The 17,186-nt window shown below is 40.9% G+C and overlaps 1 protein-coding gene across 1 annotated transcript in view; it reads left to right on the top strand.

The window, feature by feature from the left end:
- LOC139765868 (uncharacterized) overlaps positions 1-16,316 on the top strand; it is a 22,369-nt gene extending 6,053 nt beyond the window's left edge. Inside the window, exons 2-4 of the mRNA XM_071693731.1 lie at positions 576-639; positions 8,265-8,372; positions 15,631-16,316. Of these exons, the coding sequence (XP_071549832.1) occupies positions 582-639; positions 8,265-8,372; positions 15,631-15,761 (297 nt within the window). The 5' untranslated portion in view covers positions 576-581 and the 3' untranslated portion in view covers positions 15,762-16,316. The remainder of the gene's footprint in view (positions 1-575; positions 640-8,264; positions 8,373-15,630) is intronic.
- The last annotated feature ends 870 nt before the right edge of the window (positions 16,317-17,186 follow it).

Below are 17,186 nucleotides of genomic sequence, written 5' to 3'. Positions count from 1 at the left end.
TTGGATCCAATTGAATATATCTTCTCAAAATCATCATTGATAAATTCTGGACTGCATATACGTAATGCCCTAAGGAACGTTGACTATAATGACGATAGTTTAACGGTCAGGTTAAGCTGAGTAATAATGAATATATGAACATACATTGGTTGGTTTTTTGTATATGCTCAAGTTAAACAGCATAATATGAGGTGATATTGCAGGCCGCAGCATGATACTGAGTTACAATGCAGGATACAGTATAATATGAGGTAGTAATACTGGTCACAGCATGATGCGGACTAGTAACACAGGATACAGCATAATAATTGGTAGTAATGCTGGTCACATCGTACGGAGTTAGTAATGTAAGCCACAGCATGATACAGTAATGCAGGCCAAAAATTTCATTCTTTTTATCAGGTTTAGAATTGTTCAAGTTATCTAATGTTTCTTTTAATATGAGTTGGGAGGTTGTGTGGGATACCTCCTGAGGTTGTCTTAGAAATCCTTATAGTATATGGTCATGGGGTTATCGTCTAACCTTTGGCAAGATTGTACTCAAAGTGTATAATGTTCGTTGTCTTCCTCAACAGGTCACGATGAACACCACTCCTGACGGCGTGAGGAGCCGCCCTGCTGCCCACTCCGTCTACACCGGTAAGTCCTCACCTTATATACGTTAAAATGTATATGTATGTATATGTGCGTGTATGGCCGTTTATATATATATTTTTTTTTTGTTTTTCCAAAAGAAGGAACAGAGAAGAGGGCCAGGTGAGGATATTCCCTCAAAGGCCCAGTCCTTTGTTCTTAACGCTACCTCGCTATCGCGGGAAATGGCGAATAGTATGAAAAAAAAAAAAAAAAAAATATATATATATATATATATATATATATATATATATATATATATATATATATATATATTAAGTTCCCAAGTGCACTTTCGTGTAATAATCACATCATCAGGGGAGACACAGGAGAGAAATATAAGTCAGTTGATATACATCGAAGGGACGAAGCAAGGACACCGTTTGGTAAACATATGATTGTCCAAAACATACCACGAGCGTTCATAAACTTATCATTTTACAAATTTTATCAACAATAAAGTTATCTAATTTGTATAGACCATCACTAATATTAAGATTATAATTCTTTGTGTATTTAGTAACAGAAGATTCAATGATATTTCTCTTGGTAAAAGAGTTAGAGTTAATAACTGAGATGGCATTACTCCAGTCAATACAATGATCATAGTTTTTAACGTGATTAAACAAGGCATTTGATTCTTGTCCCGTTCTTATACTATATTTATGTTGCTTAAGTCTAACAGAAAGATCCTTACCAGTCTGAACAACATAAAATTTATCACAATTTCCACAAGGCACTTTATAGATGTATCCAAGAGAATTTTCTCGTGAATTCCTGATTAAGATATTCTTTATAGTATTATTGTTGCTAAAGGCAACATTTACATTAAAGGATTTAAGCAACATGGGAAGTAAAGTGAAATTATTAATAAAATGGAGAACTAAAAGATTCTTGGTGTCAATGGGAGGTTTGGGCTCAACTCTATGAAATGATTTCTTTGCTAACTTAAGAAAGATCTAGGATACTTTAACTTAGATCCAATAGAATATATCTTCTCAAACTCATCATCAATAAACTCTGGACTGCAAATATGTAATGCCCTAAGGAACATGGATTGAAATGATGATAATTTAGATCTGTCATGTTGAGATGAGTAATAATGGATATATGAGCATACATTGGTGGGTTTTCTGTATATGCTAAACTTAAACTTGTTTCCTAGCCTATGAATCATGCAATCTAAAAATGGTATCATACTATCGCTCCAATTCACTCTATTCCTTGCCCTCCTTTCACCCTCCTGCATGTTCAGGCCCCGATCACACAAAATCTTTTTCACTCCATCTTTCCACCTCCAATTTGGTCTCCCTCTTCTCCTCGTTCCCTCCACCTCCGACACATATATCCTCTTGGTCAATCTTTCCTCACTCATCCTCTCCATGTGCCCAAACCACTTCAAAACACCCTCTTCTGCTCTCTCAACCACGCTCTTTTTATTTCCACACATCTCTCTTACCCTTACGTTACTTACTCGATCAAACCACCTCACACCACACACTGTCCTCAAACATCTCATTTCCAGCACATCCATCCTCCTGCGCACAACTCTATCCATAGCCCACGCCTCGCAACCATACAACATTGTTGGAACCACTATTCCTTCGAACATACCAATTTTTGCTTTCCGAGATAATGTTCTCGACTTCCACATATTCTTCAAGGCTCCCAGGATTTTCGCCCCCTCCCCCACCCTATGATTCACTTCCGCTTCCATGGTTCCATCCGCTGCCAGATCCACTCCCAGATATCTAAAACACTTTACTTCCTCCAGTTTTTCTCCATTCAAACTTACCTCCCAATTGACTTGACCCTCAACCCTACTGTACCTAATAACCTTGCTCTTATTCACATTTACTCTTAACTTTCTTCTTTCACACACTTTACCAAACTCACTCACCAGCTTCTGCAGTTTCTCACATGAATCAGCCACCAGCGCTGTATCATCAGCGAACAACAACTGACTCACTTCCCAAGCTCTCTCATCCACAACAGACTTCATTCTTGCCCCTCTTTCCAAAACTCTTGCATTCACCTCCCTAACAACCCCATCCATAAACAAATTAAACAACCATGGAGACATCACACACCCCTGCCGCAAACCTACATTCACTGAGAACCAATCACTTTCCTCTCTTCCTACACGTTCACATGCCTCACATCCTCGATAAAAACTTTTCACTTCTTCTAACAACTTGCCACACACACCATATATTCTTAATACCATCCACAGAGCATCTCTATCAACTCTATCATATGCCTTCTCCAGATCCATAAATGCTACATACAAATCCATTTGCTTTTCTAAGTATTTCTCACATACATTCTTCAAAGCAAACACCTGATCCACACATACTCTGCCACTTCTGAAACCACACTGCTCTTCCCCAATCTGATGCTCTGTACATGCCTTCACCCTCTCAATCAATACCCTCCCATATAATTTACCAGGAATACTCAACAAACTTATACCTCTGTAATTTGAGCACTCACTCTTATCCCCTTTGCCTTTGTACAATGGCACTATGCACGCATTCCGCCAATCCTCAGGCACCTCACCATGAATCATACATACATTAAATAGCCTTACCAACCAGTCAACAATACAGTCATCCCCTTTTTTAATAGATTCCACTGCAATACCATCCAAACCTGCTGCCTTGCCGGCTTTCATCTTCCGCAAAGCTTTTACTACCTCTTCTTTGTTTACCAAATCATATTCCCCAACCCTCTCACTTTGCACACCACCTCGACCAAGACACTCTATCATCAAACACATTCAACAAACCTTCAAAATACTCACTCCATCTCCTTCTCACATCACCACTACTTGTTATCACCTCACCATTAGCGCCCTTCACTGAAGTTCCCATTTGCTCCCTTGTCTTATGCACTTTATTTACCTCCTTCCAGAACAACTTTTTATTCTCCCTAAAATTTAATGATACTCTCTCACCCCAACTCTCATTTGCCCTCTTTTTCACCTCTTGCACCTTTCTCTTGACCTCCTGTCTCTTTCTTTTATACATCTCCCACTCAATTGCATTTTTTCCCTGCAAAAATCGTCCAAATGCCTCTCTCTTCTATTTCACTAATAATCTTACTTCTTCATCCCACCACTCACTGCCCTTTCTAATCAGCCCACCTCCCACGCTTCTCATGCCACAAGCATCTTTTGCGCAATCCATCACTGATTCCCTAAATATATCCCATTCCTCCCCCACTCCCCTTACTTCCATTGTTCTCACCTTTTTCCATTCTGTATTCAGTCTCTCCTGGTATTTCCTCACATAAGTCTCCTTCCCAAGCTCACTTACTCTCACCACCCTCTTCACCCCAGTTGGTGTAATTCTCAGTATGTATACATGGCAGTTGTTGTGTAATTCTCAGTATCTGTACACGACAGTTGTTGGTGTGATTCTCATTATGTGTACATGACAGTTGTTGGTGTGATTCTCAGTATGTATACATGGCAGTTGTTGGTGTGATTCTCAGCATGTATACATGGCAGTTGTTGGTGTAATTCTCATTATGTGTACATATCAATTGTTGGCGTAATCCTCAGTATGTATACATGGCAGTTGTTGGTGTAATTCTCAGTATGTATACATGGCAGTTGTTGGTGTAATTCTCAGTATGTATACATGGCAGTTGTTGGTGTAATTCTCATTATGTGTACATGACAGTGGTTGGTGTGATTCTCAGTATGTATACATGGCAGTTGTTGGTGTAATTCTCAGTGTGTGTACATGGCAGTTGTTGGTGTAATTCTCAGTGTGTGTACATGGCAGTTGTTGGTGTAATTCTCAGTGTGTGTACATGGCAGTTGTTGGTGTAATTCTCAGTATGTATACATGGCAGTTGTTGGTGTAATTCTCAGTGTGTGTACATGGCAGTTGTTGGTGTAATTCTCAGTATGTATACATGGCAGTTGTTGGTGTAATTCTCATTATGTGTACATGGCAGTTGTTGGTGTAATTCTCAGTATGTATACATGGCAGTTGTTGGTGTAATTCTCAGTGTGTGTACATGGCAGTTGTTGGTGTAATTCTCAGTATGTATACATGGCAGTTGTTGGTGTAATTCTCAGTGTGTGTACATGGCAGTTGTTGGTGTAATTCTCAGTATGTATACATGGCAGTTGTTGGTGTAATTCTCAGTATGTATACGTGGCAGTTGTTGGTGTAATTCTCAGTATGTATATATGACAGTTGTTGGTGTAATTCTCATTATGTGTACATAGCAATTGTTGGCATAATTCTCAGTATGTATACATGGCAGTTGTTGGTGTAATTCTCAGTATGTATAACTGGCAGTTGGTGGTATAATTCTCGGTATGTATACATGACAGTTGTTGACGTAAATAATTCTCATTGTGTATACATGGCAGTTGGTGTAATTATCAGTATGTATGCATGGCAGTTGTTGGTGTAATTCTCAGTATGTATACATGACAGTTGATGATGTGGTTCTCAGTATGTATACAAGGCAGTTGGTGTAATTATCAGTATTTATACATGGCAGTTGTTGGTGTATTTCTCAGTATGTATAGATGACATTTGATGGTGTGATTCTCAGTATGTATACAAAGCAGTTGGTGTATTTATCAGTATGTATACATGGCAGTTGTTGATGTAATTCTTAGTATGTATACAAGGCAGTTGTTGGTGTAATTCTCAGTATGTATACATGGAGGTTGTTGTTGTAATTCTCAGTATGTATACATGGAGGTTGTTGGTGCAATTCTCAGTATGTGCACAAGGCAGTTGTGGGTGTAATTCTCAGTATGTATACATGGCAGTTGTTGGTGTGATTCTCAGTATGTGTACACGGCGGTTGTTGGTGTAATTCTCCGTATGTATACATGGCAGTTGGTGGTATGATTCGCAGTATGTATACATGACAGTTGTTGACGTAAATAATTCTCAATATGTATACATGGCAGTTGGTGTAATTATCAGTATGTATACATGGCAGTTGTTGGTGTAATTCTCAGTATGTGTACATGGCAGTTGGTGTAATTCTCAGTATGTGTAAATGGCAGTTGTTGGTGTAATTCTCAGTATGTATACATGGCAGTTGTTGGTGTAATTCCCAGTATGTGTACATGACAGTTGTTGGTGTAAGTAATTCCCAGTATGTGTACAGGGCAGTTGTTGGTGCATTTCTCAGTATGTGTACATGACAGTTGGTGTAAATCTCAGTATGTATACATGGCAGTTGGTGTAATTGTCAGTATGTATACATGACAGTTGTTGGTGTAAGTAATTCCCAGTATGTGTACATGGCAGTTGTTGGTGTAATTCTCAGTATGTGTACATGGCAGGTGTTGGTGTATTTCTCAGTATGTATACATGGAGGTTGTTGATGTAATTCTCAGTATGTATACATGGAGGTTGTTGATGTAATTCTCAGTATGTATACATGACAGTTGTTGGGGTAATTCTCAGTATGTATACAAGGCAGTTGTTGGTGTAATTCTCAGTATGTGTACATGGCACTTATTAGTGTAATTCTAAGTATATGTATATGACAGTTGTTGGTATAATTCCCAGTATGTATACGTGGTAGTTGTTGGTGTAATTCTAAGTATGTATACATGGCAGTTTTTGGTATAATTCTCAGTATGTGTACATGACAGTTGCTGGTGTAAGTATTTCCCAGTGTGTGTACATGGCGGTTGCTGGTGTAATCCTCATTATGTATACATAGTAGTTGTGTAATTATCAAAATGTATACATGGCAGTTGTTGGTGTAATTCTCAGTATGTATACAAGGCAGTTGTTGGTGTAATCCTCAGTATGTGTACATGGCACTTATTAGTGTAATTCTAAGTATATGTATATGACAGTTGTTGGTATAATTCCCAGTATGTATACGTGGTAGTTGTTGGTGTAATTCTCAGTATGTATACATGGCAGTTGTTGGTGTAATTCTCAGTATGTATACAAGGCAGTTGTTGGTGTAATCCTCAGTATGTGTACATGGCACTTATTAGTGTAATTCTAAGTATATGTATATGACAGTTGTTGGTATAATTCCCAGTATGTATACGTGGTAGTTGTTGGTGTAATTCTCAGTATGTATACATGGCAGTTGTTGGTGTAATTCTCAGTATGTATACATGGCAGTTGTTGGTGTAATTCTCAGTCTGTGTACATGGTGTAATTCTCAGTATGTATACATGACAGTTGTTGCTGTAAGTAATTCCCAGTATGTGTACATGGCAGTTGTTTGTGTAATTCTCAGTATGTGTACATGATCGTTGTTGGTGTAGTTCTCAGTATGTGTACATGGCAGTTGTGGTGTAACTCTCAGTATGTATACATGACAGTTGTTGGTGTAATTCTCAGTATGTATACATGGCAGTTGTTGGTGTAATTCTCAGTATGTATACATGGCAGTTGTTGGTGTAATTCTCAGTATGTGTACATGGCACTTATTAGTGTAATTCTAAGTATATGTATATGGCAGTCGTTGGTATAATTCCCAGTATGTATACGTGGCAGTTGTTGGTGTAATTCTCAGTATGTGTACATGGTAGTTGGTGGTGTAATTCTAAGTATGTATACATGGCAGTTTTTGGTGTAATTCTCAATATGTGTACATGACAGTTGCTGGTGTAAGTAATTCTCAGTATGTGTACATGGCGGTTGTTGGTGTAATTCTCAGTATGTATACGTAGCAGTTGTGTAATTATCAAAATGTATACATGGCAGTTGGTGTAATTCTCAGTATGTGTCCATGGCAGTTGTTGGTGTAATTCCCAATATGTATACATGGCAGTTATTAGTGTAATTCTCAGTATGTGTACATCGCAGCTATTGTAATTCTCAGTGTGTGTACATGGCAGTTGTTGGTGTAATTCTCAGTGTGTGTACATGGCAGTTGGTGCAATTATCAGTATTGTACATGGCAGTTGTTGGTGTAATTCTCAGTGTGTGTACATGGCAGTTAGTGTGATTATCAGTATGTGTACATGACAGTTGTTGGTGTAATTCTCAGTATGTATACATGGCAGTTGTTGGTGTAATTAATTCAAACGGTAATTTTAGTGATAAATGCAAGATACAGTTGTATGAAGTCAGAGTTTCAAAAATCACTTAAAATGTTGCAACTTCACTATATGTAGAATTACTATATTTTTTGAAGTATCTGTAAGGGGCAGTATTCACAACCATGTCTGATGAGGTCAGTATTCCCCATATATGACGAGAGCAATATCTCTTACTATGTCAGATGATGGGATTATCCTCACCATGTCTAACGAGGACGATATTTCCCATGTCTAACGAAGGCAATATTCCCCGTCTTGTCTGATGAAGGCAAATTATTCCCAACATTGATTGATGAATGTCTGAGATCATTATTTTCCAACATGTCAGACATAGGCGATATTCCCCACCATGTCTAACAAGGGCAGTACTCCCACCTTGTCTGACAAGGGTAATATTTCCCAATTTGTCTGACACGGGCAATATTCCTCACCATGTATAACACTGCCACATGAGTCGCAAAACGATCACAGGATGTTAGCAGCTCATGGCTATGGTATGATTGTACTGGAGGAGATAAGGTTCAGCAGCAGTGTGTGTAATACAGGAGGAGACTTAAAGTGTTTGATGTTGCAGGTGTGGAGGAGGATGGGGAGGTGGGTGAGGAGAACGTGGAGGAACTACGGGAGAGGCTGCGCCAGATGAAGGCTATGGTCAGCGAGCGCGCCTCCATTAAAAAATCCGGTAAGTATAGCGGCTGCAGACCGCCTCTCCTTCCCTATATATATATATATATATATATATATATATATATATATATATTTATTATTATTTTGCTTTGTCGCTGTCTTCCGCATTTGCGAGGTAGCGCAAGGAAACAGAAGAAAGAAATGGCCCAACCCACCCCCATACACATGTATATACACACACGTCCACACACGCAAATATACATACCTATACATCTCAATGTACACATATATATACACACACAGACACATACATATATAGCCATACACACAGTTCACACTGTCTGCCTTTATTCATTCCCATCCCCACCTCGCCACACATGGAATACCATCCCCCTCCCCCTCATGTGTGCGAGGTAGCGCTAGGAAAAGATAACAAAGGCCCCATTCGTTCATACTCAGTCTCGAGCTGTCATGCAATAATGCCCGAAACCACAGCTCCCTCTCCATATCCAGGCCCCACACAACTTTCCATGGTTTACCCCAGACGCTTCACATGCCCTGATTCAATCCACTGACAGCACGTCAACCCCGGTATACCACATCGATCCAATTCACTCTATTCTTTGCCCGCCTTTCACCCTCCTGCATGTTCAGGCCCCGATCACTCAAAATCTTTTTCATTCCATCTTTCCACCTCCAATTAGGTCTCCCACTTCTCCTCGTTCCCTCCACCTCCGACACATATATCCTCTTGGTCAATCTTTCCTCACTCATTCTCTCCATGTGCCCAAACCATTTCAAAACACCCTCTTCTGCTCTCTCAACCACGCTCTTTTTATTTCCACACATCTCTCTTACCCTTACATTACTTACTCGATCAAACCACCTCACACCACACATTGTCCTCAAACATCTCATTTCCAGCACATCCATCCTCCTGCGCACAACTCTATCCATAGCCCACGCCTCGCAACCATACAACATTGTTGGAACCACTATTCCTTATATATATATATATATATATATATATATATATATATATATATATATATATATATATATATATATATATATATATTTGTGTGTGTGTGTGTGTGTGCGCGCGCACGCGCACAGCGCATCAGACTGTGGAGGATCATTATGGTTTTAATGGTGGTAGAGGATGTGAGAAACAGTTGCTTGCTGAAAAATTAACGTCAGAAATACTTATTATGGATCTGAGAATGGGGTGAGTCAGTAGAGTAAGACATCCTGAGAGTGGAATGTGTCAGTAGAGTAAGACATCCTGAGAATGGGATGTGTCAGTAGAGTAAGACATCCTTAGAGTGGGATGTGTCAGTATAGTAAGACATCCTGAGAGTGGGATGTGTCCGTAGAGTGAGACATCCTGAGAGTGGGAAGTGTCAGGAGAGTAAGACGTCCTGATAGTGGGATGTGTCAGTAGATTAAGACATCCTGAGAGTGGGATGTGTCAGTAGAGTAAGACATCCAGAGAATGGGATGTGTCAGCAAAGTAAGACATCCTGAGGGTGGGATGTGTCAGAAGAGTAAGACATCCTGAGAGTGGGGTATGTCAATAGTGTAAGACATTCTGAGAGTGGGATATGTCAGTAGAGTAAGACATCCTGAGAGTGGGGTATGTCAATAGTGTAAGACATCCTGAGAGTGGGATATGTCAGTAGAGTAAGACATCGTGAGAGTGGGATGTGTCTTTAGAGTAAGACATCCTGGGAGTGGGATGTGTCAGGAGAGTAAGACATCCTGAGAGTGGGATGTGTCAGTAGAGCAAGACATCCTGAGAATGGAGTGTGTCAGTTGAGTAAGACATCCTGAGAGTGGGATGTGTCAGTTGAGTATAAGATCCTGAGAGTGGGTTATGTCAGTAGCATAAGACATCCTGAGAGTGGGATGTGCCATTAGAGTAAGACATCCTGAGAGTGGGATGTGTCAGTAGAGTAAGACATCCTGGGAGTGGATGTGTCAGTAGAGTAAGACATCCTGAGGGTGGGATGTATCAGTAGAGTAAGACATCCTGAGAGTAGGGTATGTCAGTAGTGTAAGATATCCTGATAGAGGGATATGTCAGTAGAGTAAGACATCCTGAGAGTGGGATGTGTCAGTAGAGGAAGACATCCTGAGAATGGAGTGCGTCAGAAGAGTAAGACATCCTGAGAGTATCCTGAGAATGAGGTGTGTCAGAAGAGTAAGACATCCTGACAGTGGGATAAGTCAGTAGAGTAAGACATCCCGAGAGTGGGGTATGTCAGTAGAGTAAAACATCCTGAGAGTGGGGTGTGTCAGTGTAAGACATACTGAGAGTGGGGTGAGACATACTGAGAGTGGGGTGTGTTAGTAGAGTAAGACATCCTGAAAGTGGGGTGTATTAATAGAGTAAGACATCCTGAGAGTGGAGTATGTCAGTAGAGTAAAACATTCTGAGAGTGGAATGTGTCAGTAGAGTAAGACATCCTGGGTGGGGTGTAATATTAGAGTAAGATTTCCTGAGTGGGATATGTCAGAAGAGTAAGACCTCCTGAGGGTGGGATGTGTCAGTAGAGTAAGACATCCTTAGAGTGGGATGTGTCAGTATAGTAAGACATCCTGAGAGTGGGATGTGTCCGTAGAGTGAGACATCCTGAGAGTGGGAAGTGTCAGGAGAGTAAGACGTCCTGATAGTGGGATGTGTCAGTAGATTAAGACATCCTGAGAGTGGGATGTGTCAGTAGAGTAAGACATCCAGAGAATGGGATGTGTCAGCAAAGTAAGACATCCTGAGGGTGGGATGTGTCAGAAGAGTAAGACATCCTGAGAGTGGGGTATGTCAATAGTGTAAGACATTCTGAGAGTGGGATATGTCAGTAGAGTAAGACATCCTGAGAGTGGGGTATGTCAATAGTGTAAGACATCCTGAGAGTGGGATATGTCAGTAGAGTAAGACATCGTGAGAGTGGGATGTGTCTTTAGAGTAAGACATCCTGGGAGTGGGATGTGTCAGGAGAGTAAGACATCCTGAGAGTGGGATGTGTCAGTAGAGTAAGACATCCTGAGAATGGAGTGTGTCAGTTGAGTAAGACATCCTGAGAGTGGGATGTGTCAGTTGAGTATAAGATCCTGAGAGTGGGTTATGTCAGTAGCATAAGACATCCTGAGAGTGGGATGTGCCATTAGAGTAAGACATCCTGAGAGTGGGATGTGTCAGTAGAGTAAGACATCCTGGGAGTGGATGTGTCAGTAGAGTAAGACATCCTGAGGGTGGGATGTATCAGTAGAGTAAGACATCCTGAGAGTAGGGTATGTCAGTAGTGTAAGATATCCTGATAGAGGGATATGTCAGTAGAGTAAGACATCCTGAGAGTGGGATGTGTCAGTAGAGTAAGACATCCTGAGAATGGAGTGCGTCAGAAGAGTAAGACATCCTGAGAGTATCCTGAGAATGAGGTGTGTCAGAAGAGTAAGACATCCTGACAGTGGGATAAGTCAGTAGAGTAAGACATCCCGAGAGTGGGGTATGTCAGTAGAGTAAAACATCCTGAGAGTGGGGTGTGTCAGTGTAAGACATACTGAGAGTGGGGTGAGACATACTGAGAGTGGGGTGTGTTAGTAGAGTAAGACATCCTGAAAGTGGGGTGTATTAATAGAGTAAGACATCCTGAGAGTGGAGTATGTCAGTAGAGTAAAACATTCTGAGAGTGGAATGTGTCAGTAGAGTAAGACATCCTGGGTGGTGTGTAATATTAGAGTAAGACTTCCTGAGTGGGATATGTCAGAAGAGTAAGACCTCCTGAGGGTGGGATGTGTCAGTAGAGTAAGACATCCTGAGAGTGGGGTGTTTCACGGAAGTAAGACACCCTGAGAATGGACTGTGTCAGTAGAGTAAAGCATCCTGCGAGTGGGATGTATCAGTAGAATAAAACATCCCGAGTGGGATGTGTCAGTAGAGTAAGACATCCTGAGAGTGACATATGTCAGTAGAGTAAGACATCCTGAGAGTGGGATGTGACAGTAGAGTAAGACATCTTGAGAGTAGGATGTCAGTAGAGTAAGACACCCTGAGAGTGGGATGTGTCAGAAGAGTTAGACATCCTGAGAATGGAGCGTGTCAGTAGAGTAAGACATCCTGAGAGTGGGGTGTTTCAGTGAAGTAAAACATCCTGAGAGTGGAATGTGTCAAGGTAAAACATCCTGAGAGTTGGGTGTGTCAGTAGAGTAAGACATCCTTAGAGTGGGGTATATCAGTAGAGTAAGACATCCTCATATTGGGATATGTCAGTAGAGTAAGACATCCTGAGGGTGGGATATGTCAGTAGAGTAAGACATCCTGAGAGTTGGATGTGTCAGTAGAGTAAGACATCCAGAGAGTGGGATGTGTCAGTAGAGTAAGACATCCTGAGAGTGGGATGTCAGTAGAGTAAGACATCCTTAGGGTGGGATTTGTCAGTAGAGTAAGACATCCTGAGAATGGAGTGTTTCAGTAGAGTAAGACATCCTGAGAGTGGGGTGTTTCAGTGAAATAAGTCATCCTGAGAGTGGGATTTGTCTGAACAGTAAGACATCATGAGAGTGGGGTATGTCAGAGTAAGATACCCTGAGAGTTGGATGTGTCAGTAGAGTAAGACATCCTGAGAGTGGGGTATGTCAGTAGAGTAAGACATCCTGAGAGTTGAGTATGTCAGTAGAGGAAGACATCCTGAGAGTTGGATGTGTCAGTAGAGTAAGACATCCTGAGAGTGGGGTATGTCAGTAGAGTAAGACATCCTGAGAGTTGAGTATGTCAGTAGAGGAAGACATCCTGAGAGTGGGATGTGTCAGTAAAGTAAGACATCCTGAGAGTGGGATGTATCAGTAGAGTAAGACATCCTGAGAGCAGGATGTGTCAGTAGAGTAAGACATTCTGAGAGTAGGATATGTCAGTAGTATAAGGCATCCTGAGAATGGGATATGTCAGAAGAGTATGACATCCTCAGAGGGATGTATCAGTAAAGTAAGACATCCTGAGAGTAGGATGTGTCAGTAGAGTAAGACATCTTGAGAGTGGGATTTGTCAGTAGCATAAGACATCCTGAAAGTGGGATATGTCAGTAGAGTAGGACATCCTGAGAGTGGCATGTGTCAGTAGAGTAAGACATCCTGAGAGAACGATGTGTCAGTAGAGTAAGACATCCTGAGAGTGGGATGTATCAGTAAAGTAAGACATCCTGAGAGGGATATGTCAGTAGAGTAGAACATCCTGAGAGTGGAATGTGTCAGTAAAGTAAGACATCCTGAAAGTAGGATCTGTCAGTAGAGTAAGACATCCTGAGAGTGGAGTGTGTTAGTAGAGTAAGACATCCTGAGACTGGGGTATGTCAGTAGAATAAAACATGCTGAATGTGGGATGTGTCAGTAGAGTAGAACATCCTAAAAGTAGGATTTGTCAGTAGAGTAAGACATCTTGAGAGTGGGGTATGTCAGTAGAGTAAGACATCCTGAGAGTGGGATGTGTCAGTAAAGTAAGACATCCTGAGAGTAGGATGTGTCAGTAGAGTAAGACATCCTGAGAGTGGAGTGTGTTAGTAGAGTAAGACATCCTGAGACTGGAGTATGTCAGTAGAATAAAACATGCTGAGTGTGGGATGTGTCAGTAGAGTAGAACATCCTAAAAGTAGGATTTGTCAGTAGAGTAAGACATCTTGAGAGTGGGGTATGTCAGCAGAGTAAGACATCCTAAGAGTGAGATGTGTCAGTAGAGTAAGACATCCTGAGAGTGGGATGTGTCAGTAGAGTAAGACATCCTGAGAGTGGGATGTGTCAGTAGAGTAAGGCATCCTGAAAGTGGGATGTGTTAGTAGAGTTAGACATCCTGAGAGTGGGATGCGTCATTAGAGTAAGACATCCTGAGAGAGATGTGCCCGTAGAGTAAGACATCCTGAGAGTTGGGTGTGTCAGTAGAGTAAGACATCCTGAGAGTGGAGTGTGTCAGTACCATAGGACATCCTGAGAGTGGGATGTGTCAGTAGAGTAAGACATCCTGCGAGTGGGATGTGTCAGTAGAGTAAGACATCCTGAGAGTGGGATATATCAGTAGAGTAAGACATCCTGAGAGTGGGATGTGTCAGTAGAGTAAGACATCCTGAGTGGGATGTGTCAGTTGAGTAAGACATCCTGAGAGTTGGGTGTGTCAGTAGAGTAAAACTCCCTGAAAGTAGGGTTTGTCAATAGAGTAAGACATCCTGAGAGTGGGGTATGTCAGTAGAGTAAGACATCCTGAGAGTGATATGTGTCAGTAGAGTAAGACATCCTAAGAGTGGAGTGTGTCAGTAGAGTATGACTTCCTGAGAGTGGGATGTGTCAGTAGAGTAAGATATCCTGAGAGTGGAGTGTGTTAGTAGAGTATGACATCCTGAGAGTGGGATGTGTCGATGTGTCAGTAGAGTAAGACATCCTGAGATTGGGATGTGTCAGTAGAGTAAGACATCCTGAGAGTGGGATGTGTCGATGTGTCAGTGGAGTAAGACATCCTGAGAGTGGGATGTGTCGATGTGTCAGTGGAGTAAGACATCCTGAGAGTGGGATGTCAGTAGAGTATGACATCCTGAGAGTGGGATGTGTCAGTAGAGTAAGACATCCTGAGAGTGGGATGTGTCGATGTGTCAGTGGAGTAAGACATCCTGAGAGTGGGATGTGTCAGTAGAGTATGACATCCTGAGAGTGGGATGTGTCAGTAGAGTAAGACATCCTGAGAGTGGAGTGTGTCAGTTGAGTAAGACATCCTGAGAGTGGAGTGTGTCATTAGAGTAAGACATCCTGAGAGTGAGATGTGTCAGTAGAGTAAGACATCCTGAGAGTGGAGTGTGTCAGTAGAGTAAGACATCCTGAGAGTGGGATGTGTCAGTAGAGTAAGACATCCTGAGGGTGGGATGTGTCAGTAGAGTAAGGCATCCTGAGAGTGGGATGTGTCACTAGAGTAAGACATCCTGAGAGTGGAGTGTGTCAGTAGAGTAAGACATCCTGAGAGTGGGATGTGTCAGTAGAGTAAGACATCCTGAGAGTGGGATGTGTCAGTAGAGTAAGACATCCTGAGAGTGGAGTGTGTCAGTAAAGTAAGACATCCTGAGAGTGGTATATGTCAGTAGAGTAAGACATCCTGAGAGTGGAATGTGTCAGGAGAGTAAGACATCCTGAGAGTGGAGTGTGTCATTAGAGTGAGACATCCTGAGAGTGAGATGTGTCAGTAGAGTAAGACATCCTGAGAGTGGGATGTGTCAGTAGAGTAAGACATCCTGAGAGTGGAGTGTGTCGGTAGAGTAAGACATCCTAACACATTAATATTGCAGGGATCGACGAGGGGTTCCTGAGTGTGGTGTTCGCCTGCATCCTCGTCGTCATCGTTGGGGTGACGCTGTACGCCTTCGTCGTCCTCTACGCCGCCGTTCACAGACGATGGACAGAAAATCCCGATGAATGAGATTATCTGTCAGTGTTCTTCCTGACAACCCTCTAATAGAAGAGGCGCATCACCCATTCTAAGTCTGTCTTACCTAGACGTAATCCACATATTTGTTTCTCACAAACCACATCTGATATGCGCCATTTTGCTTGTTTTCCAGTTACTGTTCTCATGTTGCAAATGTTTACGACTGATCAAGTCACACTCCATATTCTTCTATATCGGAAGTGCAATGTATGCGCTACACACATGGATATGTTGATTCCAGACTTCCTCTCGACTCCCAGCAACTCTCATTCACACAAAATATGAAATTTCATCTTCATAATTTAATAACTTTAAGACGTGACCTATGAGCTGATAATACTGCTCAAGTGGAGTACACAAATATATCAAAGTTTAGGATGATTCATGGAAAGTATAGATCAATGCAGTTTTGTTCATCCCATCTACCAATATAGGCTACAGTAACTCCTCGAAACAATATTTTACCGAACTATATACGCATCTGGACGATTAATCACTTTCAATACGACAATGATAAAGAAAAATTCTATAAATATATAGCTAGTCCACGCAGTGTTGTTTTTGCAAAATGTCCCTAATACTTTGGACGTGCTAAGTAAGGCGAGATGTGTAACGGCTTTGGGACCACAGTAATATCTAAACTGCACTTTCTTCAGTATTAGACCAGCAAGAACTTTCTCTTATATTAAACGATAAAGACAGCCAATACATTTTTGTTCTTTTTGAGTAACTAAACCCAGTTCCAACGTTGGACCAGAGAGTTATTTGTTCAAAACCTTAAAGTATGGAGGAAAGACACGCCACTTGAATCTAAGATCTATTAGTGTGGATATGTGAAGTCACTATGTTTGGAGTTTTATCTCTAATTAAAAGGATGTAATTAAAATTATAATAATTTCTCGAAGAGATATATTTTCTAAATAGAATTTTGCTATTTGTTTCAGTCAAGTACTTCATTATGTATTTCAGGGAATTTTTTATGTAATATATATATATATATATATATATATATATATATATATATATATATATATATATATATATAATTTTTTTTTTCCAAAAGAAGGAACAGAGAAGGGGGCCAGGTGAGGATTTTCCCTCTAAGGCCCAGTCCTCTGTTCTTAACGCTACCTCGCAAACGCGGGAGATGGCGAATAGTATGAAGAAAAAGAAGAAAGATATATATATATATATATATATATATATATATATATATATATATATATATATATATATATATATATATATATATATGTGTGTGTGTGTGTGTGTGTGTGTGTGTGTGTAGATATGATGATCACACTAGTCCGTGATTATAGTATGAAAGTGTTTTCGCTCTTCAGCAGTTCATACAATTTTATCTTACATGTAATTTTTCTATACATGTAGCACGACATGTTTCGTGGAGACAATCCA

This window comes from Panulirus ornatus, chromosome 56 (genome assembly GCF_036320965.1).
Source record: "Panulirus ornatus isolate Po-2019 chromosome 56, ASM3632096v1, whole genome shotgun sequence".
In the NCBI taxonomy this organism is placed as follows: Eukaryota; Metazoa; Arthropoda; class Malacostraca; order Decapoda; family Palinuridae; genus Panulirus; species Panulirus ornatus.
This window is presented reverse-complemented; position numbering and strand designations above follow the sequence as displayed.